The sequence below is a fragment of the Penicillium longicatenatum genome (genome assembly GCF_028827895.1).
Source record: "Penicillium longicatenatum strain IBT 33135 chromosome Unknown contig_1_segment0_segment0, whole genome shotgun sequence".
NCBI lineage: Eukaryota > Fungi > Ascomycota > Eurotiomycetes > Eurotiales > Aspergillaceae > Penicillium > Penicillium longicatenatum.
In genome coordinates, this window is record NW_026643119.1 from 2,808,916 (window position 1) to 2,833,579 (window position 24,664).

The 24,664-nt window shown below is 51.5% G+C and overlaps 6 protein-coding genes across 6 annotated transcripts; 3 read left to right on the forward strand and 3 right to left on the reverse strand.

Moving 5' to 3' along the window:
* Positions 1 to 526: 526 nt before the first annotated feature.
* Positions 527 to 7,627, reverse strand: N7484_001808 (polyketide synthase; the record flags this gene model as incomplete). The annotated part of the gene is made up of 5 exons (XM_057112228.1): positions 527 to 1,612; positions 1,747 to 5,293; positions 5,367 to 5,677; positions 5,726 to 6,304; positions 6,368 to 7,627. 5 exons carry the CDS (start codon positions 7,625 to 7,627, stop codon positions 527 to 529), a joined length of 6,783 nt encoding a protein of 2,260 aa, XP_056976965.1.
* A 1,853-nt stretch (positions 7,628 to 9,480) lies between these two features.
* Positions 9,481 to 11,471, forward strand: N7484_001809 (laccase 2; the record flags this gene model as incomplete). Its single annotated transcript, XM_057112229.1, has 5 exons — positions 9,481 to 9,696; positions 9,762 to 9,956; positions 10,032 to 10,082; positions 10,130 to 10,588; positions 10,626 to 11,471. 5 exons carry the CDS (start codon positions 9,481 to 9,483, stop codon positions 11,469 to 11,471), a joined length of 1,767 nt encoding a protein of 588 aa, XP_056976966.1.
* A 2,511-nt stretch (positions 11,472 to 13,982) lies between these two features.
* On the forward strand, positions 13,983 to 14,713 carry N7484_001810 (DNA-directed RNA polymerase II core subunit RPB11; the record flags this gene model as incomplete). Its single annotated transcript, XM_057112230.1, has 4 exons — positions 13,983 to 14,125; positions 14,237 to 14,295; positions 14,361 to 14,470; positions 14,522 to 14,713. The coding sequence occupies 4 exons, from the start codon at positions 13,983 to 13,985 to the stop codon at positions 14,711 to 14,713; spliced, it is 504 nt and encodes a 167-aa protein (XP_056976967.1).
* Positions 14,714 to 15,311: 598 nt separating this feature from the next.
* On the forward strand, positions 15,312 to 19,769 carry pan1 (actin cytoskeleton-regulatory complex protein PAN1; the record flags this gene model as incomplete). Its single annotated transcript, XM_057112231.1, has 3 exons — positions 15,312 to 18,037; positions 18,094 to 19,468; positions 19,500 to 19,769. The coding sequence occupies 3 exons, from the start codon at positions 15,312 to 15,314 to the stop codon at positions 19,767 to 19,769; spliced, it is 4,371 nt and encodes a 1,456-aa protein (XP_056976968.1).
* A 544-nt stretch (positions 19,770 to 20,313) lies between these two features.
* N7484_001812 (uncharacterized protein) lies at positions 20,314 to 21,534 on the reverse strand (the record flags this gene model as incomplete). The annotated part of the gene is made up of 2 exons (XM_057112232.1): positions 20,314 to 20,920; positions 21,032 to 21,534. The coding sequence occupies 2 exons, from the start codon at positions 21,532 to 21,534 to the stop codon at positions 20,314 to 20,316; spliced, it is 1,110 nt and encodes a 369-aa protein (XP_056976969.1).
* Positions 21,535 to 22,925: 1,391 nt separating this feature from the next.
* On the reverse strand, positions 22,926 to 24,664 carry N7484_001813 (sugar porter family MFS transporter; the record flags this gene model as incomplete). The annotated part of the gene is made up of 5 exons (XM_057112233.1): positions 22,926 to 23,423; positions 23,481 to 24,159; positions 24,220 to 24,285; positions 24,335 to 24,582; positions 24,638 to 24,664. The coding sequence occupies 5 exons, from the start codon at positions 24,662 to 24,664 to the stop codon at positions 22,926 to 22,928; spliced, it is 1,518 nt and encodes a 505-aa protein (XP_056976970.1).

Sequence of the window (24,664 nt, forward strand, 5' to 3'; positions counted from 1 at the left end):
AACATAGTCACCTTTATAATCACATGCGACAACAACCTTCTTCAGAAATCCACATTTAGTTTTCTTACCACGGTGCTTGACGATGACCGACTTAGCAGGCTTGGCGAGCTCATTAATCATCTTGATGGCTGCGTCGGGCGTCGGGCGTCGGGGTTTCCTAGTTGCAGGCGGAAGACGTATTGTTAAAAGCTCTGTATCGGCCTCCGTGTCTGTATCTGTAGGTGAAGCCGCGTTATTGGGTGGAGCCTTGTCAGAATTGAATTCCTAGACCTGAAGGCCTGGAAGTGATATCGTATCGAGTGTGCAAGTGTAGAAGGGCTCGTGCAGGATCCAGGATTGATGCAGCAATTCAGTGGCCAGGGGTGGTGGCATCTGATGGGTCAAATCAAATGATGTCTGAAAATGCAGGGGAAGGAGGGTAGCCATGGCAGAAACAGCCAGGACAGGTATTACTCACCAGGGTCTCTCGATTTCACACTATTCCAAATTGACCATGAATACAACCATATCATATGTAACACATGTCTCAGCAATCCTCTGAATACTCTGCCGCAATCCAGCTTGATGTCAGATCTACACACGCGCGGCAAACGGCCTCGGACACAACGTCAACATTGGCAGTATCAAAAGGCTGGAAGTGATTGCCCGGGATATCAACCGAGGGCACCGCACGAGCCGTCAGCATCTCCCAACCAGCGGTCGCGAGCGACCGATCCGAACGGTTTTGAAGCCACTTATTCTCCAAAAAGACATGCTGCGGTAGCATACAAGCCTTAACGATCTCGCTCTCCATCACGGGCGGCTTCCAGCCTTCATTGGACCGCAGCAGGAAGATGCGGGGAATCCGCCGGTCACTCCCTTTCGGCCATTGCTCCAGCTCCCCATTCCTCGTAGTAGAGCTCGTCATTGGACCGGCTTCGCGGTTGGCCGTGTCGTAGCGACCGTCGTGCAAACCCAACGGGTCAAACGCCCTAAGAAGCGCTGCACACGCTCGGAAACTCCGCTGTACTAGCTTCCAGATCAAAGTGGCTGTCGGGTTCGCAGTAGCACTGCCCGAAGGCGAGCTGATAATGCGAATGATATCTTCGGATAACGGTGTGTGGCTCACCGGCGGAGGGGAGTCAATGAGTACAACGCCCGCGACGCAGCGGGGTCGTGGCTGGCCTTCCTGGTCTTTCTCTTCCATTAGGATGCGGGCAGTCTCGAATGCAACCACCCCTCCAAATGACCAGCCGCCGAGAAGATACGGCCCGGAGCTGGTGGCCGTTATGATTCGCGCGTAGTGGGCTGCCATGGCCGGCAGACTGGCCCATGCAGAAGCCGAGGCTTGTTGCCCAGCCAACCTGTGTGAGAGGAAGAGCGGGTCATGGATGGCAAATGTCGGGCGCCCGAGGTTATGTAGACGCCGGTACTGTGTGCAAAGGCCACTGCCATCGTGGATTAAGAAGAGCGGAAGACTCGGGAGGGTGGTCGGAGACGAGGAAGTTTGCTGGATGATCTCAGGCTGATGGGCGAGGTCAAGCATTTTTGAGATCTTAGGGAGGAAGGTTACTTCGAATGGGGAGAGCATGGAGTCATCTGTTAGGGCGTGGTATAGGGTTGTTCCAGTCGCCTGGAGTTAGATACATATTAGCTTATAAATGGCTAGTTTTCTACTCTGTCTGCAGTTACAATACTTTCACTATACAATTTCGCATTTCCCAGCAGGTCTCTCATGATACGAATCTAACCTCGATGAATACATACCAGTCTCTCAAGGTCACCCACCGTGCAACAATGAGCAAATCCCGACACGGGAACTGCGTCGCCTCCGAAGACCTCTCGAAATTGGTCTTCCAGCTCTAACATCATCAAAGAGTCGATGCCCAAAGCATGGAGCGCAGAACTCGAACCCACCGTCCCCGGATTGGCGCCACAAATCTCGGTAATGATGTCAGTCACTCTCGCTGTCGTCCCCTTTGGATCCTCCACGGACATGGGATTCTGCGCTTCATAGAATTTCGCCACCGACTCCGAAATCGTGGAAGCGGGCGCGTTGGTCGGGCTGGCACTACTATTCGACGACATCGACGAGGTGCACAGTAATTCAATGTCGCCGACTGTCGCGCAACGGGCGAGGGGCTCGGGTGCAAGTCCACCGCCGGTCGCTTTAGCCAGCTCACTCCCTAGCTCAATCATCATGAGCGAGTCGATGCCCAGGGCATTGAGCTGCGACTCGGCAGTCAGTCGGTCCGGCTCAATGCCGCATGTCTGCGCTACCAAGTGCCGAATGTTGACATCGTGGTGACTGTCCGGGAGAGACATGGGGGGTGTGCCCATTGCACAGGAGGGGATTGCCGCGCGCGTAAAACTCTCCAAAACGGAACCTCCCTTCGCTCTTGGCGCTACAGCCTTGCCTTGACACCGACTCGCGAGTGTCAGTGCGTGGCTCATGCGCGATAGCGACACGTGTTGGAATACCATCCCCTTGAAGATGGCCAAAACGCGACCATCCGCATCTAGTGCATGAGCATCTGCCACTGTGGCTCGGGAGCTGCTGCCAGCCGCTGAAACATCGAAGACTGAGCAAACAACGTCGAACGGTGCCGAGTCAGTCGAAGCAACACTGGACTCTGCGGGAGTGCGTAGGACGGTCGCGGATGCGACTTCAGTGCAAATCGCCATAATCGTGTTGCTGAGGCGCAAATTCGCCACAAACCCGGCGACATGTAGCAAGACGTCCATAAAAATGGCGCTTGCCGACGGGATGCTCGCGAGGCGGGCTTGGGGGACCTCACAGATCGCGTGGGCGTCGCCCTTGTTCTGGTCAATGCGGATGCGCTGGACTTTTTGGTAGGGTTCGGAATAAGAGACGACGCGCGTGAAAACTTTGTCATACATAGCACGTCGAGAGAACACTTGCAGATCCGGAGACGAATCCAGGTCCGCCATGCGGACCTGGTATGAAGCGGCGATTCGGGTAGATTTCCGTTCCACGCTAGCCCTGGCCTTGCACCGCAGAGTGCCCTGACAATGAACCTTGCAATATCTGTTGATGTTGTCAGTGGGAACGGTCGACCCGACTTCGTACGAGGTGACCGTGAAGTCGTATCCCGGGCTAGTTTCCACGCGCGGCTTGAGAATCACCCGCAACGCCTGATCTGCGCTTTCTTCGTAGACGAAAGGGGCCGAGTACTGAACCTTGGAGAGCGACCACACTGTTTTCTCTATATTGGGGATTTGTCTCCTGCATTTCGACTCATTTAGGTTAACCGCGGCAAGAGCCATCTCGTGATATACCGCGGCGGGACAGAGTGCATATCCGCAGACAAGGTGGCCTTCAATGAACCCCCTCACCGAGTCCGCAGGCGTATCGAAGATTGCCCCATCATCATTGTTTTTTCCGTGGACAAAGTGTAAGGGGAATATCGAAAGGCCATGGACACTGATGTCATGCTCTTGCGAAGGAGGCGGTTCCATAGTATCGCGATATGGCGTGTGAAACTCTTCCTGAAAGAACGGCATGCCCGGCAGTTCCACCAGCGATGCGCCGCAGCCAAAGACATTACGCCAGTTGACTCCGTCTGTGGTTTCGTAAAAGTGGCTCAGCAGCTTCGCTATGGTCACATCCGCCGGAGTGTTTCGCAGAAGTGCAGGGAGCAATACAGCATCCCCCAAGAGCCGTTCACGGAGGATCGGCTGCACGGATGGATGGGGCCCAATCTCGATCCACCTCTGGATTGGTGTAGACACGGTAGCCCCGGCCACGCTGGTCAGGAAGTCACTGATACCGTCGTCGAACTCGACACGGTTGCGGCAGTGGGCGGCAAAGTACGCAGCCGAGAAGATGTCTGTTTCGCCGGGCTGGACCGTCCGGCCAAGCACGTTGGAAATGATTGGTAACGTCGGCGGCGAGACGTGTATCTCTTTGGACGCGAACTCGACCAACTCGGGTAGAACGTAATCCATCGCGGCTGTGTGGTATGCCATCGGCACATCGAGCAGCTTGCTCCTCGCAGCTTCACTCCCTCGAGACAGGACATGCTTAAGGGCTTGAAGTGTCGGAATCGGTCCGCCGACCACGCAACTGGTGGGACTGTTGCTGCAGGCGATGGTGAGTACCGCGAAGTCGTTGCATTTGTCCGAGTCAATTAAGGCTTGCACCGCTGCCGCGTTGGTGTTGACTGCCAGCATTGATGTTGTGTCCAGCGGGCAGCGCTGCATCATGAGACGAGCGCGCTGCGCAACGAGCTTGAGGCCATCCTCGAAATCTAGCACGCCCGCAATGACGAGCGCTGCGTATTCGCCGAGACTGTGGCCTGCGACTGCGGTGGGAATGATATCCCACGACATTAACAGCCTGGCTAGGGCCACCTCCAGGACGAACAAAGCGGTCTGAAATGCCTCCCAGGTTTCTAGGCGATCAAGTGGAGGAGTCACTGTCGTTTTGGCCCCGGCCTGTCCGATTTCGGGTGGTTGAGCTTCGAAAATTGCCAGACAGGAAGGATACTGGTTATCAATGAGCCACTGATCGCATGCCATGACTGTGTTGGCAAAGCCCGGGAATAAAGACATGAGGCTGCGGCCCATTCCGAGGTATTGCGACCCCTGACCTGAGAATAGAAAAATGGCTTCTGCTCGGCCAGCCAGTCCATGCGATGGCTGGGCGGCCTTAATCTTGTGCGCAAGCTCGCCAATTGATTCGGCTGTTACGACGATACGCTGGTCGTATAGCTGTCGACGCGCCGTCAGAGTTGCGCAGATGTCTCGCATCGAGACGGCAGCATCATTTCTGTCCGACGCTGCTTGGGTCGCCCACGCATCCAGGTGCGCAGCTAGGTCGTCTTGGAGTTTGGCCAGGGCGCGCGGACTCTTCGCGGAGAACCCGCATACCAGTGTGACTGATGGATCCGCCGTTCGTCGTTGTGCTTGTGGCGGGTGGTTCACGGAACTGATGTGTTCCTGTACCAGGACTACTGTGTTCGAACCACCGGCACCAAAGTTATTCAGGATCGCCAGTCGCGGTGTACCTGAGGCTGTGCGGGGCCATTCACAGCCGTGCTTTTCTACAATGGCTCCGTCGACGCCGAATGGGCGAATTTTGGGGTTCTGCTCGCGGAGGGAAATTTGCGGAGGAATCTTGTCGTAGCGGAGCATAAGCACGATCTTGGCCAAACCGGCCATGCCCGATGCCGCCTCGCAGTGGCCGGTGTTGGCCTTGATGGATGTGAGATAAACTGGGTGATGCGGATCCCGTTCCTTGCATAACACGCGGCGGACACATTCGACTTCACTAGGATCCCCCACTTGTGTTCTGGGTAATAAAACGTGAAAAACTATTAGCCAACCCTCACCAGCATGACCCTACACATCATCGGTTTGCTCACCCTGTGCCATGCAGTTCGGCGAGAGAAACCGCGCGCGGATCAATCCCCGCCTTCTGAAATAGGTTGGCAAACAGTACCTCCTGCGTGGGGACGTGCGGGTGTGTAATGGAGTGTGCATTTCCGCTTTGGTTGATCTCGACCCCCTTGATGATCGCGTGGATGCGGTCCCCTTCGGCCAGCGCGTCGCTAAGTTTCTTGATGATAAATGCTCCGCAGCCCTCGGCGCGGCAGTAACCATCGGCCGCCATGTCAAATGGCTTGCATTGGCCCGTCGGGCTGAGGAAGTGGGCTCGGTCCAGGCCCAGATACATCTACATCCGGAGTTTAGAACCGGCTTTCATTGAAGTGGACTGACTTACGTCGGGGCTCGAGATGATGTTCACCGCACCAACTAACGCGGTTCTGCAGTCTCCCATCAGGATGGACCTCGCTGCTTGATGCAACGCTACGATAGAGGAGGAACAGGCAGTGTCAAGCGTCATGGAAGGTCCGCTCCATCCAAAAACATGAGAAATTCGCGCACTCAAGAAGGCACGCAGGGTTCCTCCCAGTGTACACCCATCAGCCCCCGCTTTCAAGGAAGAATGGAAGAAGGTCTTACCTGTACTATAATACACATCGTTATCATTCCGGAGGTTATCAACCCAGTCCAAGGTGGACGCACCGACCCAGCATCCAAATGTATCTCGGGCAAACGAAGTCGTGCTGTCGGGGGTATAGCCCGCATCCTCGAGCGCCCGGTATGCGGTCTGGAGCAGCACGCGCTGCTGGGGATCCATGGAACTGGCTTCTCGACGAGAGATATTGAAGAGTTCTGGGTCGAACAGGAATGCATTCTGCAGAAAATTGCCGTATCGAGTGCGGAGAAACCGATTTCCATTGCCCTTCTTGCCGTCTCGCTTGTAGTAATCGTCCACATTGAACCGGGACTTCGGTATCTACGCCATGTTCTTACTGAGTGGCCCCTCAGAAAAAAGTGTGACTGGGTTAGACTACGTTACCTCGGAAGACGAATCCACGCCCTGCATCAAATTCTTCCAAAGAGAATTAACATCCGGCGCCCCCGGCATGTCCACCGCCATTCCAACAACGGCAATTTCGTTCTTCGTTGGCCCAGATGCCGAATCCGCCATTCTCTCTGCAACCGACGCGTCGATTATGTCGACGTGCCGGGCCACAATCTCTCGGTAGGCGGCTGCAGACAGTCCATAGCCCGGGCCAAAGTTGAGGATCTGACATCTTTCACTATTCTCTTGGTTCCGAGTGAATGATACGATGGAGTCCTGGACGCAGACCCAGTCGACGGGATCCAGAAATATCAGATCCAAGACGGTCTCAATAAACTGACCTATGGTTGCCCTCTCCGACGGGACGAGCGGCTGTCCAGTAGTGGTAGAGAGCAACGGTGCCATAAGTCGTATCTCCGAGTTCCAGGGACTGCCTCTCTGTCGCAAATCCTCGAGGACCTGACCCCGGAGCTCGGCCAACAACATTCGGTTGTGGTACAAACTGTAGACGTTGAGCGGTTTGCGGTAACAATGAGCCGGTAATGTCCGCGAAATAAATTCCTGCAGCTCACACGGCCGCCCGCTCACGGTCACCCGATCGGGGGCGAGGATGGCCGACAGGTAGATGCTGCAGTCGGCCTTATACTTTCTCCACTCTGCCAGCAAATCAGCCGCCTCGCTCGGTGGGAGCCTTCCCACCATAAAAGTGCAAGGCGGATGCTCCGAGTCCTCTGGGCTTGATTCTGTCATGGTCATTGCTCTCCGATGACTCTCAGTCCGGATACCCACCCAGACAGCCACCCGGAAAAACTCAGACGCCCGTGACATCAGGCTGATGAATGACAGCTCGGGATCGGACGTGGCTGCTGCTGCTGCAGGCAATAAGCCAGCGCAGAACCCCGCGGCGCCCTGGATCCTCCTCTTGTGGCCATGAGTAATGTACAGATGGCTGATGTAACGGAGGACTTGAATCAGGTATAGCGTGGTATGCTGCACCAAAGGATTTTGGTAATACTGCGGCGGGGGCCGAATTAGCGCCGCAATGTTCAGAAAATCTGTCAAATTGATTGAATCCTTGTCAAGGATTTTCCTCTCTAAGGCATTTTGGACCTCTGTCTGAAAAACATCCAGACAGCCCTGCAAGAAAGCCTTGCATTCGGGAAGCCCAGCATCCCTGGCTGCCGTGTCTAGGGTCTCGGCGGAGAAGAGCGAAGGAGATCCGAGGCCAGCGAAGACAGGGAAGTACACTGGCATGGCAGTTGCGGTATCTTTGAAGGTATGTCTGCATAAGGAATGCACTCGTGCTAGGGTGGAACCATTCATGGACAAGCGCTTTCAAGACTTTATACTACAGCCATCAGACTCTGGGAAGTTTTTAACATGCTTTCATGTCGAATCAAGACTACTCATTCTCCAAGGAGCTCCAATGCCAGAGTATCTCCCATTCTATCCCGCGCCGTGTTACACAACAGGGTTTCCAGAGCTATGAGATTACTCCTCTGGTACAGATTAGCCCCTTGGAGGTTTCCCTCGGCCGGTGGGGGATGAGAGCTAAAATACCACCATTTAGCCACTGTGGACCAGAGTCTTTTCGTCCCAATGTGTTCCACGTGGGACTATTATTCGAGCCAATTTTTGTACACTAATAATCAATAGGGATTGCGACCTGTTTCAATCAATTAAATTGACAACAGTTGAGACTTTTCCCTTTGGGGAAAATTGGAAGCCTGATCCAGCATGATAATGCAACGTTTTCCACCTAAATCAATTTAATATCTGACCCAGCCGGCCCTAGTATGCGGACAAATCTAAGAAAGGTTGGATCTGTAGATCTTTCTCTTGTTGAACGTTGAACGAGTGAGACCCAGCCCAAGTGCCTCATGGCGGTGCTTCAGCACTGTCACACGGCCGTGAAATCTTTGGCAGGACTCATGCCCCAAACTTGTACAAATGTATCTCGTGGACAATTTGAATACTCTGAGTATTATTCTCATGTCCTTGATCATCCACGTCGGGCTGTCTAACATGCGTACTGTGGTAGGCAGTGGTTCGTTTGTGGCGTGACCTGGGTGCAGTCGCAGGGACTTAGTTGTGTTATCGGAAGACGCAACACCAGTTGTCTCAGACAGCTGGATCCTCACCACACCCCACTCGAGCTTTCAAGTCCCTTGTATACCTCGGAGATGAGTGCTAATTCGCGCAATTGTGATGCTGTGACCTGTCAAGGTCGGCGGACCTAAGCTGCCTACATAGAAACAGTAGGGTTTAGTTTTACACTACATAGACTGTGATTAAGTTCATAAAATTATTTTTTTTAGAGAGGCTTTGATATATGGCTTAGATATAAGACAAAAGATCTATTAACCAAATTTGTATTATAGTATGTGAAGTATGGCGTACTTCAAGGTGAACGTGTTACAGGTCAGCTGGAGGCCGGCGCCTACGGGGTCAAAAGTGTGCGCCTTCTCTAGCAAAGTGTAACGCCATTATATAGAGTCGTCGAGCGCTGTTGAGATAGCAGGCGAGGACCCAGGAGGGCCATTACCAATGATGATAAAGTGGAGTTGGCCATTTTCAGTGCCATTGCTACCACGCGTGAGGGTGGAAGGTGTAAGCAAGAAAATACAAGCCAAGAAATTTGGGAGTCTACATTCGAATCCAAGGCCCTAAAGGGCTTTCAGTTTTAAATATTAAATATACATATATATATTTTCACTGGTGAAATTCTTACAGCGCATGTAATTCTCAAGGATCAAGAGGAGGCTTCGTTTTGCCCTCCTTTGGGCGGCTGTATTCTCCATGTGGTGGTGCATCTAATTACCACTGAAGACATGACAATAAACACTATCCCCAAATACGAAAGGGCGGTATCTCCTTTCGGTATTCTTTGATCCACAATCTACCCTAACAGGGACAAACATTGCATTAGATGCATCTTTACGTTTGGATTATTAAATACAATGCGAGAGAACACCGGTCCCGAACTCGTTTGAAGTCTTCGACCTTTCCCCGCTTCCACCTAGTGTCATCATTTCTGGAGCTTGGTTCGATCCTAATCGGACAGTGTGTACATCGGAAAAAGGCCAATTAACATGGCGAGCCGAGTCATGAAACTCTTAGTGACGCTACTTGGGGTTGTTGTCACTCGAGTAACAGCTGCTCTAGCGCAAGCGATATGGCCTCTATTGTGCGAGAATGGTCCCAACACCAGAGGCTGCTGGGGGAATTACTCCATAGACACCAACTTCTACGAGCAGATACCATTCACCGGCGTCACCAGAGAGTACTGGTTCGTGGTGGAAAACATTACTATGGCGCCAGATGTAAGCACCTCCTTCCAACTCTGAGCATGCAAGCAATACTGACTAATACGTCGTGAAAATTGCAGGGCTATTTGCAGAACGTCATTGCCATCAACAGATCCATCCCAGGCCCTACCATCGAAGCTGATTGGGGAGACAAAGTGGTCGTCCATGTGACCAATATGCTCGAGGCAAATGGGACTAGCATTCACTGGCATGGAATTCGACAAAAAAACAATAACCTGATGGATGGCACCCCTGGTGTCACCCAGTGTCCCATCGTGAGTCCTTCGCCTTTATACCAACCCTTCTCCAACACGCCGAACTAGTTCGAATGATTCTCACTACGGGTACAGCCACCAGGGAAGACTTTCACATATGAATGGAGAGCAGAGCAATATGGGACGGTGAGCGCCAAGCACAATCTCCCTTTGACGAGCGACGGGACTCATAGGCATCTGTCCAGACTTGGTACCATTCTCATTTCAGCATGCAGTACTCTGTCGGGTTACAAGGACCCATCATCATCCATGGGCCCGCGACTGCCAATTACGAGGAAGACCTGGGTACTGTCATCCTCCAGGACTGGTCCCATGTGTCCCCATTTACCATGTGGTGGTATGCGCGGCTTCCCACCGGCCCGCCATCCCTGGCCAGTGCTTTAATCAACGGGAAAAATGTATTTGACTGTACAGGGTCCAAAGATCCAAACTGTCTTGGGAATGGGACACGATCAGAGTGGCATTTCGAGCAGGGTAAAACATACCGGATCCGGATCATCAACACGGGCTTGTACTCTAATTTCCGATTCGCGATCGATGGGCATAATCTCACCGTCATTGCCAACGATTTGGTCCCGATCATTCCCTACGTGACTGACAATGCATGTGTCCACTGCGTCCTATTCTTTCAGGTATTTTGCACTAACTCGGTCCCCTTCCGCTGGCTAGGTTGTGATATCGATGGGTCAGCGATATGACATCGTTGTCCAGGCCACTGCACCGCCCGGCAATTATTGGCTTCGGGCAATCTGGCAAACTTCATGCTGCCCGAATGACTATGCCAATAACACGCTGGGGATCATACGGTACGACAATACGTCGGCCATTCTTCCGACGACATCGAACCCCGCCCTTTACTATCTAGACAATTGCGGCGACGAGCCTCTCGAGAGACTCGTCCCTCATCTACCGCTAAATGTCGGCCCTCCCGCGAGGACCGATGTTTTCAACCTATACGAAGTCACCTTGCCACTTCCTAAGGGATTCCTTTGGACGCTCAACAACACATACTTGTGGACAAACTATTCGCAGCCGACAAACCGGATGCTGGCGGAGCACAACAGCAGTTTCCCGGCCGAATATCATGTCTACCGAACTCCCGACACTCCCGACAGCTGGGTGTATCTCGTCTTCAATGACATCTCCGGGCGCAACCGTTCGCACCCAATGCACCTGCATGGACACGACTTTTTCGTGCTCGCCACGGGGAATGGCAGCTTTATTCCAGGGCAATCAATTCTTCAGCGGACGAACCCGCCGCGGCGAGACACCGCGACATGGGCGAAACGCGGGTATCTTGTCCTAGCGTTCAAGACAGACAATCCGGGTTCATGGCTTATGCATTGCCATATTGTCTGGCACTCAAGTCAGTCGCTCGGCCTCCAAATGCTCGAGCGGCCGGGCGATCTCGCGTTAAAGCGAGATGAATTCGATGCGATGGAGAGCATGTGCAATGCCTGGGATGCATACTGGAACCGAGGTGGAAATTACGTGCAAGAAGACGCCGGAATTTGAGATGGGGGCTTAGAATTGTTTTGACGGCAGCTGGGACTCATGCTTCAAGCTTCCTATCCACCGCTCGTAGGTGATTCCCAATGGTGAAAAATTTCAGTATAATAAGGAATAATTAGTATAGTGAAATAATTATGTATCCTTACCGCCTATGGCAGAATACTGGCGTGTGGAACCAGGGACGGAACCCTGATTACACGACCGTACGGTCCGGATCGGAGGGTATATATTGTAGTGGGGAACTCCCTGTTACCTGTTATTACGGGTTCTTGCGGGTAGAGTTTTTCCGAGGGTTTTTCCGGTTTAGGCCGTGACCAATAGTTTTCAGTACGTGGGCAGGTAGGCCCAGGATAGGATAACTAGCATCTAGTAGATAGCATGGAATAACACACTCCTACACCTCTCTCAACGGACCATGTGGTTCTCTCGTACGTCCTGCGGTGGCTTGTGTGGTTGTTCTGTGCGCTGAATCGACCCGCACATCTTCGAGTGTGCTGCCAACGAGTGTTCCCCTCTTCAATATGTAGTTAGGACATCGCCTGATCCCCCTTGAATAATATATCCAGTTCTACAAAGATCGTATCTAGTATGTAGCATATCCGACTAATACCATCTTTTATGGTCATATTTAGACCTATATAAATTGGTTCCCATAGGAATTGATTCCGCACCAAATCCTAAATAACTAGTAGAGGAGGATCGCAGGAGAACTCTCATAAGTTCTCCAGCGATTATATTACAATTAAATCAACGGTAGCGTACCCAGTACACTACGTTTCCGTCGTCACTCTTATCCTTATCCTTCCTAGGACTTCAGTCCTAACATTCTCCCTTCCATTCATCGGGCCAGGCGATACTTCCAGACTATCGAGCTAAGCTGAGTTGCAGAAAACATATCTCTTATTTGACCAATGGTGGACGTTGTGATAGAAAGAGTTGGTAGATGGCCTGATGAGAAATTGTTGAACTCATTGGGGGGGGGAAGGAAGGTGATAAAGGAATTAGGAACAACGAATATACCACATTGGCTTTGCATTATTCACTCTCCAGGGCTATTGAAATAGATCTTCACTCTTGAATTTGAAGTAGCTCTTTCATCTTTACATGTTTAATTTCCTTTCGATGCGTAAGGTAATGCGTCGAGCTGGTGGGAGATTCGTAATTTATATTGATTGTCAAACGATGGATAGAATTATAATTTTCGTTGGTTCGGCTGAAAGGAATAACTAAGAGACCTTCAACTCGTGAATCTAGCACTCGGACTCATTTTTTCTACTCTGCATCATTCCAAGGTTATCGACTCATTTGTGTTGATGGTTAGATGTCAACTTCCCGCAGATCGGCGCTGCGGGCTCTCACTGTGTGGAGAGCCGAAGGTGGAATCTTCGAGATGATGGGGATCAACTTCGACATGAATGGGATATACTTGTTATGCAGCAGGAAACTTACGTAATTACAAGAGTTAACTAGCATAATACGCGAATTAATTTTCAATTCATTCAAACGTTTGTCGCATGCAAGATCAATGTCGGAACACGTAATCAGGGCGGTCAATCAAGGTTCTATGGGTGTTCGATTCAATATGTGTCTGTCTGGTTGTTCTCCTATCTCTGTGCGCACACCTTATGTGCTGGCTTACTAATCTAGCTAGCTTACATCATCAAAATTATGCCGACAATCAAGAAGTGTCACGTGGTATATGTCACGGGACCTAGTGATATCATGTGATCGTGGCATCTCGATCTTCACGTCCTCACCTTTTCATCGAATTAGATCGTTTTCCGATCTTCACCATCGCCATATTGTTAGCGTGTGTTCACGCATCAAAATAATCTGAAAGACCCGAAAAGGTAATTTGGCATTGAATCCTCCCACTGTCATGCACTCATTCACTTTGGAGATTGAATTTTGGACATTCCCGCAAGTATCAAGCGTGGCCCCTTTTGGAATGGTTGCAGATGGATGTCCAGTCTGCTTTTGGTTTTGATGAATAGTCATTGGTCATTTGTCTTTGAATCTAACACATTCACGCAAACTGCCTGAAAGGCCATGGAAGACACTGTATTAATACTTTTCGACAGACTGCTCAGCAACTCCAACATTTCTTTCAAGTGTCTTTTCCATTATTTTACGGTTCTAATTTTATCTCAATCACTCCGCTATGAATGCGCCGGATCGGTGAGTGTATCTTACAGAGTTTTTCCTTTTTCGTTGGCTTCAACATAATCATGTTTGCTCTTGCGAATTCGTCTGATCAATACCTTGTTCATGTTATGACGGGTATGGAGCCCGTCAGGTTGAAGGGAAAGCGCTCAAAATTTGCTCACTTTGTTTCGTTTGGTCTTTTGGATTCGAGCCTCTCGCGACCAAATATCGCAAGAGACTCAAATCCAGAAGATCAAGACTCCCTCTTGTCTGTTCATTTTCTCTCCATCGTCTGTTCCCATTCCCCTTGTTTTGTTTCCCAGTCTATTTTGCTTCGTGTTTCCCTGTTTTCACTGGAAAGATATTGTCATGAGTGATCTTCGGTCCCCCTCGCCCTCGGGCTACCGGGCCATCCCCTTCGACACGGCAACCAATGCCATTGCGAAGGCAGGTGGCCGTCTGCCTGTATCTCGCCACGAGACCCTTCGTGCTGTGGATGACCGCCCCGATGTGTCAGTATGATGGGGGAAGAAAACTACACTGTATCATGACATTTCATATTCATCCTGCAGGCGTTCATGCGTTGATGGCCGTGGAAGCATGACTGACTAACTTGAATGCAGTTACGAGGCGATCCTTCTTGGTCCCGGCGAGAAGAAGATCGACGTTGACGTCGACACTCGTAAGTAATGTGTTCCTCACTTTGCCGAAAAGCAGCAATATGGGGTTTCTGACATCTGTGTTCAGGCCTACCTTCTGCGGCCATATTTACCTTCCACAAGGAAGACCACACGCTTGGTAATTTGCTCCGCGTTCGTCTGCTCCGCCATCCCAATGTGGTTTTCTCCGCTTACCGGGTATGTGAACTCTATCTTCTTGATATGATGAGTGGTACTAACTATATCTAGGTTCCCCACCCTTTGACTCCCAACTTTGAGTTGCGTGTGCAAACCGACGGCGAGATTACTCCCCGTGCTGCAGTCATTGCCACCTGCAATGTGCTTATCAAGGAGCTGGGTCAGCTGTCCCGCGAATTCACCAAGGAATACGAACTCCGCAAGATGGCGAATGCTGCCAACCAGCAGCAAGCTCACGAGTAGAGAGTCGTGAGCTGTTGGAAAAAAAAAAAAAAAAAGACATATGGCTATCCATTTGTGCCGAAGTTTACATCCAACCCTCTTCTCTTTTCTCTTTTGCTTTGGTTTCGGCGTACGGAGCAATGCTGGGATTTCTTTCTCTCTGATGCTCGCCTTTCTGTCATCTTGACCCTGATCTACTGATCCGTTGGTCTGGTGGTTTTGTGTTCCACCTTTGATTTTTTTTTTTTTTGCGGGCCCATAGTTCTTGCGAGCACTCATTATCCTTACGATTTGCATTTCGAAACGCCTCATGTATCTAAGATGCCTCCAGTGCAATAGCTAATTGTGTTGCCTACCTCACGTCGTGACCACGAGTAGCTACATAAACCGGTTAAATTCCCCGGAGATTAACGGAAAAAAGATAATAATAGTTAACTAAGTTAGCTCACGGGGAATCCATGACTAATCACCTAAACAGGCTAGCGTGCCTCCGCGTCCCTGCGACAGCGTCATTTACCTTGCTCCTGATCTGCCCCCTCTCTACATTTGTGTTCTTTTTCTCATCAATCTCTGTGGCTCTTCTGCATCTGCTTTTGTCCATGCGAGCGCTGTGTTTATAATGTACTCATCGTCGAATACCTTCCTCGGCGGTGGTGCCAGTGGCCGTCCAGGCCAGGCACCATTCATGCAACAGCAGCAGCAGCCCCAATACTCGCAATTCCCTCAAGGTCAACAGCAGCCACCAATGCAGCAACCCCAGCCAACAGGGTTCATGGCTCCCCAGCCAACCGGATTTGCTGGTCAGCCTTCGCCATTCGGTAGCTCGCAACTTCAACCTCAAGCTACCGGGTTCCCCGCGGGACAGCAGCTCCAGCCGCAGTTCACTGGCTTCCCTGGTCAGCAACTACAGCAACAGCAGCAGCAGCAGCAGCCGCAGCCAACTCAGCAACAGGGCCTCCAAGCTCAATATACCGCATTCCCTGTCCAGAATCAGCAGCAACCCCAGGCGCAACAGCAAGCGCCGCAATTGCAGGTCTCCCAGCCCACCGGACTCCCTGCGCGATACAAGACCTCGAGCGAGATGGCGAATTCCTTCCAAGATACCGGTGCTCCGCCTCCACAAGTCCCGCCGAAGAATGCATCAAAAATCCCAAGTATCCGGCTTTCGTTCATTACCGTTCAAGACCAAGCCAAATTCGAGCAGTTGTTCAAGTCGGCGGTCGGTGATAGCAAGACAATGGACGGCGAGAAAGTGAGAGACCTTTTGCTGCGATCCAAGCTTCCGGGCAGTGATCTGTCGAAGATCTGGGTCTTGTGTGATTCTACCAAGTCGGGCCAGCTGTTCTTCCCGGAATTTGCGTTGGCCATGTACCTGTGTAATCTGCGATTGACTGGCCGGGAAGTTCCCTCGGTGCTGCCTGAGACTGTGAAAAACGAGGTGTCCAGTATGGTTGACATTATCTCATTTGATGTCCCCGACACCCAGCCAGCGCCCGCTCCACGAACGAACGCACCCAATTTCGATGCCCCTCTGCTGGAGAACAAATCGACTCCACCGATCGTGCAGCAGCCTCAGCCTCAGCAGCCGAGCAATGCTGCTCTTCTCACACAACTGACGGCGCAGCCCACTGGATTCTTCCCTCAGCAGACCGGCATGCAGCAGCCCCAACAGACCGGCTTCCAGAACCAATCGCAGTTCCTTCAGCCACAACAGACTGGTTTCATGGCAAATCCTCAGGCCACCGGATACTCCGGTCCTCGGCCTCCAATGCCACCAATGCCCACTGGATTTGCATCCAACTTGAGCCCCGCGCAGACTGGTGGCTTGACCGCGCAACCTACTGGTTTGACCGCGCAGCCTACTGGTATTCCCGGACAGTGGGGCTTTATTAACACCCCAGCGCAGGGACTGCCTAATATTGAGGTCATGAAGCAGCAGCTCATGCCCCAACCCGGTCGTGAGGGTGGCTTCAACATGTCCAACCTCTCGGGTAATGCTACCGTGGCGTGGGCGATTACCAAGGAAGAAAAGAAGATCTACGACGACCTCTTCCGTGCCTGGGATGGCATGCACAAGGGCTTTATTGGCGGTGAAACAGCTATTGAGATCATGGGTCAAAGCGGATTAAACCGTAAGGATCTGGAGCGTATCTGGACACTCGCAGATCCTCACAACCGTGGTCGTTTGAATATGGATGAATTTGCCGTCGGAATGCATTTGATTTACCGTGCTTTGAATGGTTATCCTGTTCCTAGCCGTTTGCCTCCGGAGCTTGTCCCTCCTTCTACGAGACATTTGAATGATTCTATTGGTACTATGAAATCGCTCTTGTCCCAAGATGCGGAGAATCGGAAGACCACTGGGGCCTTTTTGCAGCCGCAGAAAACTGGTGTTAGCTACCTCAAGGACCACTCTTTCCGTGGCGGCGGTGGCGGACAGCCTGGCGCTACCCGCAAGGATGCGACAATGTTCAAGAACAACGACTCCGCGGGCGGCTACCGTTCAAGCGCGCGTCGCCGTGTTGGTAATGATGCCCGTACGCCTTCGCCTGCTGCCTCTCAAACGTCTGAAGGAGAAGAGCTCTCCGTGGAACAGTTGCGGAAGAAGATTCGTGAGACCAATGTGATGTTGGAGGCTGTTGATTTCCAGGACGAGAACAAGGCCGAGGACGACGAGGTTCTCGACCGTCGAGATCGTCGTGAGGCGGAGTCTCTCATGGACCGGATTCGGCGCGTACAGGACGACATTGATACCCATCCTCATGCCTCATTCCGTAATTTGGACAGTGGAGCGGAGCGCAGAGCCCTCCGTCGCCAATTGCAAGCATCTGAAGATCAGGTTCCACAGACTGCCTCTGAGGTCCGCCGTGTTGAGCGAGAGATTGCCGAGGCAAAATTGGAGCTATTCCGCCTCAAGGAAGCGAAGGCTAACCCGAATGGTGCTTCCAATATTGTGGGTACTGGTCCCGGTGGTGCCGTGACCGAGTCAGACCGCATCAAGGCTCGTGCTCGTGCACGTATGCAAGCCCGTGCTGCCGAACTGGCGGGACGCCCTGCTCCCACGACAGAGGAGGACGACGGCGAGTCTGCTCGCCGAATGGAATCCGAGAGGGCTGATGCCAACGCTGAAAGAGAGCGCAACAGCACCATGACCCGCGATGTCGAAGAAAGTGTCCGCGATTTCGCTCGCAGCCTGGAAGACAGCCTCCGCGACGAAGGAGAAAACTCTACCCGCTCGCACGAAAGACGTCGCTGGGAGGATGCCTTGGGCGTTGAAGACATTATCCGTGACTTTATCTATGATCTTGGCCGTAACAGCCGGACTGCCCACGTTCGCAAGGAAGAGTATGATAACCCCCCGTATCTTTGAAGTCAAGAATTAAGCTTACGTTTTATTACAGTCGAGAGAGATCTTCTCAGGAGCAACGTTCGAAGTATTCTTCGCCCGAGGCCGACTCGACTGCCTCCCGTCCTTCCATGCCAGCATCTTCAGCCTCGTCGGGCTCCATCCCTGGGAACACGCACGAGGATCGTGTGGCTTCCGCCAGGGAGCGAGCTCAGAAGCGCATTGCCGAGCGCATGGCCGCTGCTGGTCTGAAGCCTGCCATTGCTACTGAGACTCTTCAGCAACGTCAGGAAAGAGAGAAAAGGGAGCGCGAGGAGCGTGTCAAGCGTGCCGAAGAAGAGGATGCTCAGCGGGAGCAAGAGAGACAGCGCCGTCTGGCTGAGGAACGTGGTGGCCCTGCTCCGAGCAGTGCTGCTGCTCCCAAGGCCGCTGGCAAGAAGCCCCCACCTGCGCCTCCCACTCGCAGAGCACGAACTGACAGCGCTGGTCAGGCCGATGCCAAGAAGGCTGAAGAAGCTGGCAAGGCCGAGCACGCTGCCCGCGAGCAAGCGATCAAGGAGGAGCAAGAGGCTCAGGAGCTTGAGACCCAACGTCTAGAGGATGAGTCGAAGAAGCGTGAAGCCGAATTTCTGAAAGAGAAGGAGGCCCAAGAAGCTCGACTGCGTGCTCTCGAGGAACAAGTTCGACAGGGCAAGGTCAAGAAGCAGGAGGAAAAACGTCGCAAAGAGGAGGCCGCTCGACAGGCCAAGGATCAGGAGGCCAGACTCGCAGCCCAGCGCGCTGAGCTTGAGATGGCCAGAGAGCGTGAGCGTGAGCTGCAGCGTCAACTCGAGGAAAATGACGACAGCTCCTCGGACGACGAGGGCCCTCAGAGCATCACTCCCCAGTTCAGCACTCCTCCGCCTATTCCCACTGTCGCTGTTCCTGAGCCCGAGCCCATGTCACTAGAATCGGAGAAGGTTCCTAGTCCGGCAGCCAGCTCACCCGAAGCAACATTCCCTGCTGCTTCACCTGATGCTGAGTCGAAGAACCCTTACTTCAAGTCGCTTGGCCAAGCTGTTGAGCCCGAGGCAGTCACTTCGCCCGCCGCGCAGTCAACAAACCCCTTCCACCGTTTCACGCAGCAGCAGCAGCAGCAACCGCAAGAGAGCTCGAAGCCGACCTTTACAGGTGCCGCCCCTCTGGAGCGCAAGAGCCGCGCGCGTCCCGAAGATGATGATGACTGGTCTAACGCTGGCTCTGAAGCCGAATCTTCTGACGACGAGGATGACCGACCTGGTGGTGGCAGTGCTAAGCAGCTTGCTAGCATTTTGTTTGGCACCATGGCACCTCCTCGTCCTCTGAGCGCCATGGATGAAGATAAGGCTGCCACCCCCGTTCAGGCCAGCCCCGTCGCTCCTCCCCCTCCTCCACCTGCAGCTATGGATCCCGTGGAATCCCCTGATTCACCCGCCCCGCCAGCTGGTGCTCCTCCTCCGCCGCCACCGCCACCGCCTCCCCCTGGTGCCCCTATGGCTGCACCCCCTCCCCCTCCACCCCCCCTCGGGAGCTCCCGGTGCCCCACCTCCGCCTCCTCCTGCTGGCATTCCCCCGCCACCTGCTCCCCCCGCTCTTGGCGGCGGTGGTGGAGACCGTTCTGCTCTCCTTGCATCCATCCAAGCTGGTGCGGGTCTCCGCAAGGTGCAGACCAACGACCGCAGCACGAGTTCCTCAGCGGGCCGCGTGCTTTGAGACAGTCATATATTAGAGGTACATAGTGTACAGATTAGGAAGGGGTTTCTCATTGGCTAGGAAACAGTCCGCTGTGATTGTTCTCGAGAAGGAATTATGAACGCTAGCACATGAGAGGCGAAGACGATAGTAGTTAGTTCATGTTATTTACAAATATTCACTGGTATTTTGCTCTTATAATATCCTTTGCTTCTAGCCAACCTTAAACAACCCCACCACACAGGAACTAGCGTGTAAAATGATTATATAGAAAACTCAAGTGATAACCACCTAATGTAAAGTTTAGTATCATCACATAGCAGAGTTTTACTACCTGCAATTTTTGATTCTTCCTCCATCTACTACGTCAAGTTTCATCACATTCTCGGATCATAGAAGTTGAATAGCTTATCTGGAAAATAATACGCCTACAGATCAATTCAGCATTTCTACGGGATTCTATGATCTGTTCGATCCTGCAGGCGACTATCAGAGTTTTAAGGATATAAAGAGCATAAGTCATACATTGATTATCCTATACTCTTAGTTATAAACAAAACAGCTCTTAAGCAAAAGACATATTACGCCCTCCTTGTTTAATGCTTTCTGTGCAATCTCTCATCGCAACATATGCCTCTTCATTTTGCACGTAATTCCTAGTGGCAGCTTTAATACTACCCCACTTAGAAACTTCCTCCAGTCCAACATTGTCCAATCCTCGAACGACATTGAATCTGAACGCTCTTCTTGATTGGAAGAGATCTGTGTATTGCTTGCGAAACCGATCTGCCGTTTGCTCGGTCTCCATGGCAATGGCTTGCAGCGCCTTTGCGACCCCAGGAAGACTCGGTACAAAGGCAGTGAATCCAGTAATGCCTGTTCCGATAGAGACCAAACATTGAACATTGTCTTTGAGATCGCCGTTGTTCAAATGCCATGCGTCCCCGGCTTCTGTCCAAGTCTCTTGCACCGGGTTGTTCGCGCCAGTCTGACCATCGACAAATATTTCATCGCAAATTGTGATTGGTTCGAAAAGGTTCGTTGCTGCACACGTTGCCCTGGCTGCCTCCCATATTTTCGTCTCGTTTAACAGGTCGCCGCCTCGTCGGTCGTTGAAATAGCTCGATAGAACGACGGTTTGTGAAGTTGTTTCACTTGTAGCGCAAACGAAGCTAAGTGAAGCAAGGTCAACTCATCAGAAAGGGTATATACAATTGTGCGTGGGTACGCTGTTTGGGGGTAGATGGCCAAATCTGGACAATATCCTTCCACTGACAACTTACGTCTTACAGGCCGTTGCACTTGTATCCTTTAGAAGGCACTCCGAGTCCATGCCATGGTCGGCCAGCATGATTTTGATTGCATGTTCAAATGCCCTGTGGTCGAACTGAAAGGTATCGCTGTCGCTACGAACTTGGGTAAAGACATGCAATAGCTTCCTGTAAGCCGCCTCGCACTCACGGATAGTCATTCGCATGCGCCCAAGCATAATCGCAATCAACCCTCCAGTCGACGTTCCACCGATCAACTCGAAATATTCACAAGGCGCAGGTGGGTTATACTGGTCTATTCTCTCCATAAGATTCTTGATAATCAGGATGATTGAGAGGCCACGGACGCCTCCTCCATCCAAAGACAACAGACGAAGCCCCTTTCCAGACGAAGAGCCACCGGTTCCGGACAAAGTCGACTGCTTATGTCCTTCAGAGGTATAGTTGATAGATCCATTATTGACCCCAATCTGAAACCCTGAATTGTTACCTCCGAATGTATAATTATTGCTCATGATTCAAGGCTGCGCGGATGTCTTGATACGCAAATTCGACGGGAGTTCTTCTAGGTGGGAAATTCAGCCTCAACTTGAGATTATGCCCTCAAAACCCCTCATTGGGGGCTTAGGTGGGGGCGGCCATGCAACCCATCTTAGTGCAGGTGAACTGCGTGCTTCGTCGCAATTCCAAGCGCCCGTCTCCTTGAGATCTCGCTACTACTGGTTCATCTCGAAAAACCAAAGCCGATCATCTCCGCATTTGTAATATATGGATGCACGTACTTTTGTTGGGCGAGGAAATTACAGCTTTTTTGCCGACGGCAGTGGTTGTACTCCCTACCAGGATTTCTTTTGGAGCCACTTCAACTGGCCCATCGCCCTCCTCACCCCATTTTGGATTCTGTGGCTCTTTAAAAAGTCTACATAATATTCCGAAGGGTGCTTTGTCAGGATGTAGGTGGAGCCGGCCGCCCAACAACTGAAGCTACTGAAATGGATGCCAATGACGTTTAAAATTACTGTAGTGATATATCGGCAGAAAGGAGTAATTCTGCAAAAATGAATCTCTTTGCGGGAATCTAGGGAGTTAAAGGATTCTTAGTAAGAAAAAAGTAGAAGTTGTGACCAAGTAAAGCATTACGGACGCGATGCGTCTAGCCAAGTTCAGGAATTGACTATACCCATCCCCGTGCCATACGGCGTCCGCTTAACCTTCTTAAAAGGTTTAAATGTTAGATTTTATCGAACTGCATACAGGCCACGAGAATGAAATTTGAAAATGAAAACAAAGTTACTAATACCTATGCATGTTTCTTTCGCTGCCGTCAGACCAGTTAACGCTCTTTTGCCTTTCTACTCTCTTCTCGCAATAATTTGAAGTGAGACTAAGTCTTAACATACTTATATTATCAATATTTCAACCGCCAAAGTTAATCTAATACGCTTAGCACTAGGTACCGTCTTTCACATTCTATACACTTATTGCTCGGAGAGAGGCTGGATTTCGTTTCACTATTTTCGAAAAGATAGTTCAAGTTCCGTCTCCAAATGGTGATCCGATAAATTTCGCTATATATTACCTGGTCAGCTACAAAACAAATTGGTTACATACTACCCATATCTATATTAGCGGGTCATATGATTAGGGGTTGAAACAGCTTCTCTGTATTCGACATGAAAGGCGAAAGCGGTCGCTACTGTACGTCAAGCTAACATGCAAACCGCTATTAGGATTTAGAGTTATCACCGACTCAGACCATGCACTATATGAATCTATATCACTTTGTCCAAGCATAATACTCAATCTATAAGCCCACCCCAACCTCCAGATACAACATAAACAACTCACTCCTGCATGGGTATAAAACCGCTCAGTAATCTAAAAGACACACCATGTAACATCACTACTATGCAGCAGTCTCCTCATGAGCACTAAAGTGTTCAATCTTCTCCGGACTAATAGTCAACGGCATCTGCTTCCGCTCGATAAACTTATGCGTCTGTGTGCCCGGCACTATCCACGGCTCATTCCTGAATAAAGTGTTCATATCCTCCAGAGGCAACTTGGTAGTCTCAGGGAGCACAAGCCAGAAAAAGATAGCGTTCGTAAAGTTGAAGACGCAGAAGATGACATAAAAGCCCCAACCGCCGATGTTGGCAATGGCAGGGGCCGTAATCTGGCCGATCATCGTGTTGAAGGCGAAGGAGACCATGGTGGCGATGGAGACACCCTTAGATCGGGTCTTTGTATCGAAGATCTCGGCGCAGATGATCCAGGTGAGGGGTCCAATTGTCGCGCTGTAGGAGAAGTTGTAGCACCAGGTCATGACAATGAATGCCCAGCCCGCGGAGGTGTTGTTTGATGTGCCCGGGGGGAACTTGGCGATCAAGATCGTGGGGATGACCTGAGTAAGTTAGCATTGGAGAATTGGAAGGTGAACGACAGAAGAAAAAGAACATACAAAGAAGAGACAGTTGCCCAGATTGCCAATAATCTGCGGCCATCGTCGGCCAGTCTTATCAATGAACAGCATGCAAAGGAACTGTGCAATAATAGCAATAATAGAACTGATACCCTGGTACTTGAGCGTATCGTTGGTAGCAATACCCATCTGCTTGAAAATCGTAGGACTGAAGTACTGAATGGCGCTGACGCCAGTCATCTGCGCTGCAGCCTGAATACTACAAGCCAAGAAGAGACGTCGGAAGCACGAGCGATCCGTGAAAAGTTCCGTATAGGATTTGGCCTCGGCTTCATGCTCATGGGCGATGGAGTTGCAAATCTGGTCGTACTCCGTCTGGACCCAGGCGTCATTGATGTCGCCACGAGAGTGCAGTCGGGCTAAGGTCTGCAGACCTTCATCCAGACGACCATGATCGATCAGCCAACGGGGGGACTCGGGGAATAGCAGGATCAATGCGGCGAGGAAGACGGCTGGGACCATCTGGATACCCAGGGAGATACGCCATTGGCGTGAATCTGTGGGGCCAAAGTTGATATAAGTACCCCAGGAGATCCAGGAGGCGACTAGGGAGCCCACTCCTAGCATAAGTTGCTGGAGGGAGGTGACACGACCACGGATGTCTGGGTGTGCTAGTTCGGCTTGGTAGATGGGCACAATCATGACCAGGATACCAACTCTATTGTCATGACAATGATTAGTCTGGATGGAAGTGACATTGAAGGAAGTCATAACTCACCCGAGACCGGCAACTGCTCGTCCGGCATATAGATAGGCGATTTTCTGTGCGCCAGTTTGAAGACCACTGCTTCTGTTAGCATGGGAAGACATGGGTAAGAGTCTAGATTACGCACCCTCCCAGCAAGAAGATAATAGAACCAACAAGAATGGTATATTTACGACCTGTGTAATCACCCAGAGGACCGGCGAAGATGGCACCAAAGAAAGCACCACCTGTGAAGACAGCTGTGATAGCTCCACTCTGGGTGGAATCGATATTGAATTCGCTCACTAGCGAAGGACTGGCAATAGCCTCGGCAATGACACCAAGATCGTATCCATATAGCACAGATCCCAATGAAGCAAACACACAGACCAGAAACTAGCGGATAGTTAGTTGTTGCATACGAGTTTAAGAATGAGAATTGAGGACATACCTGGTACCACTTAGGAGGGAGCGCCAT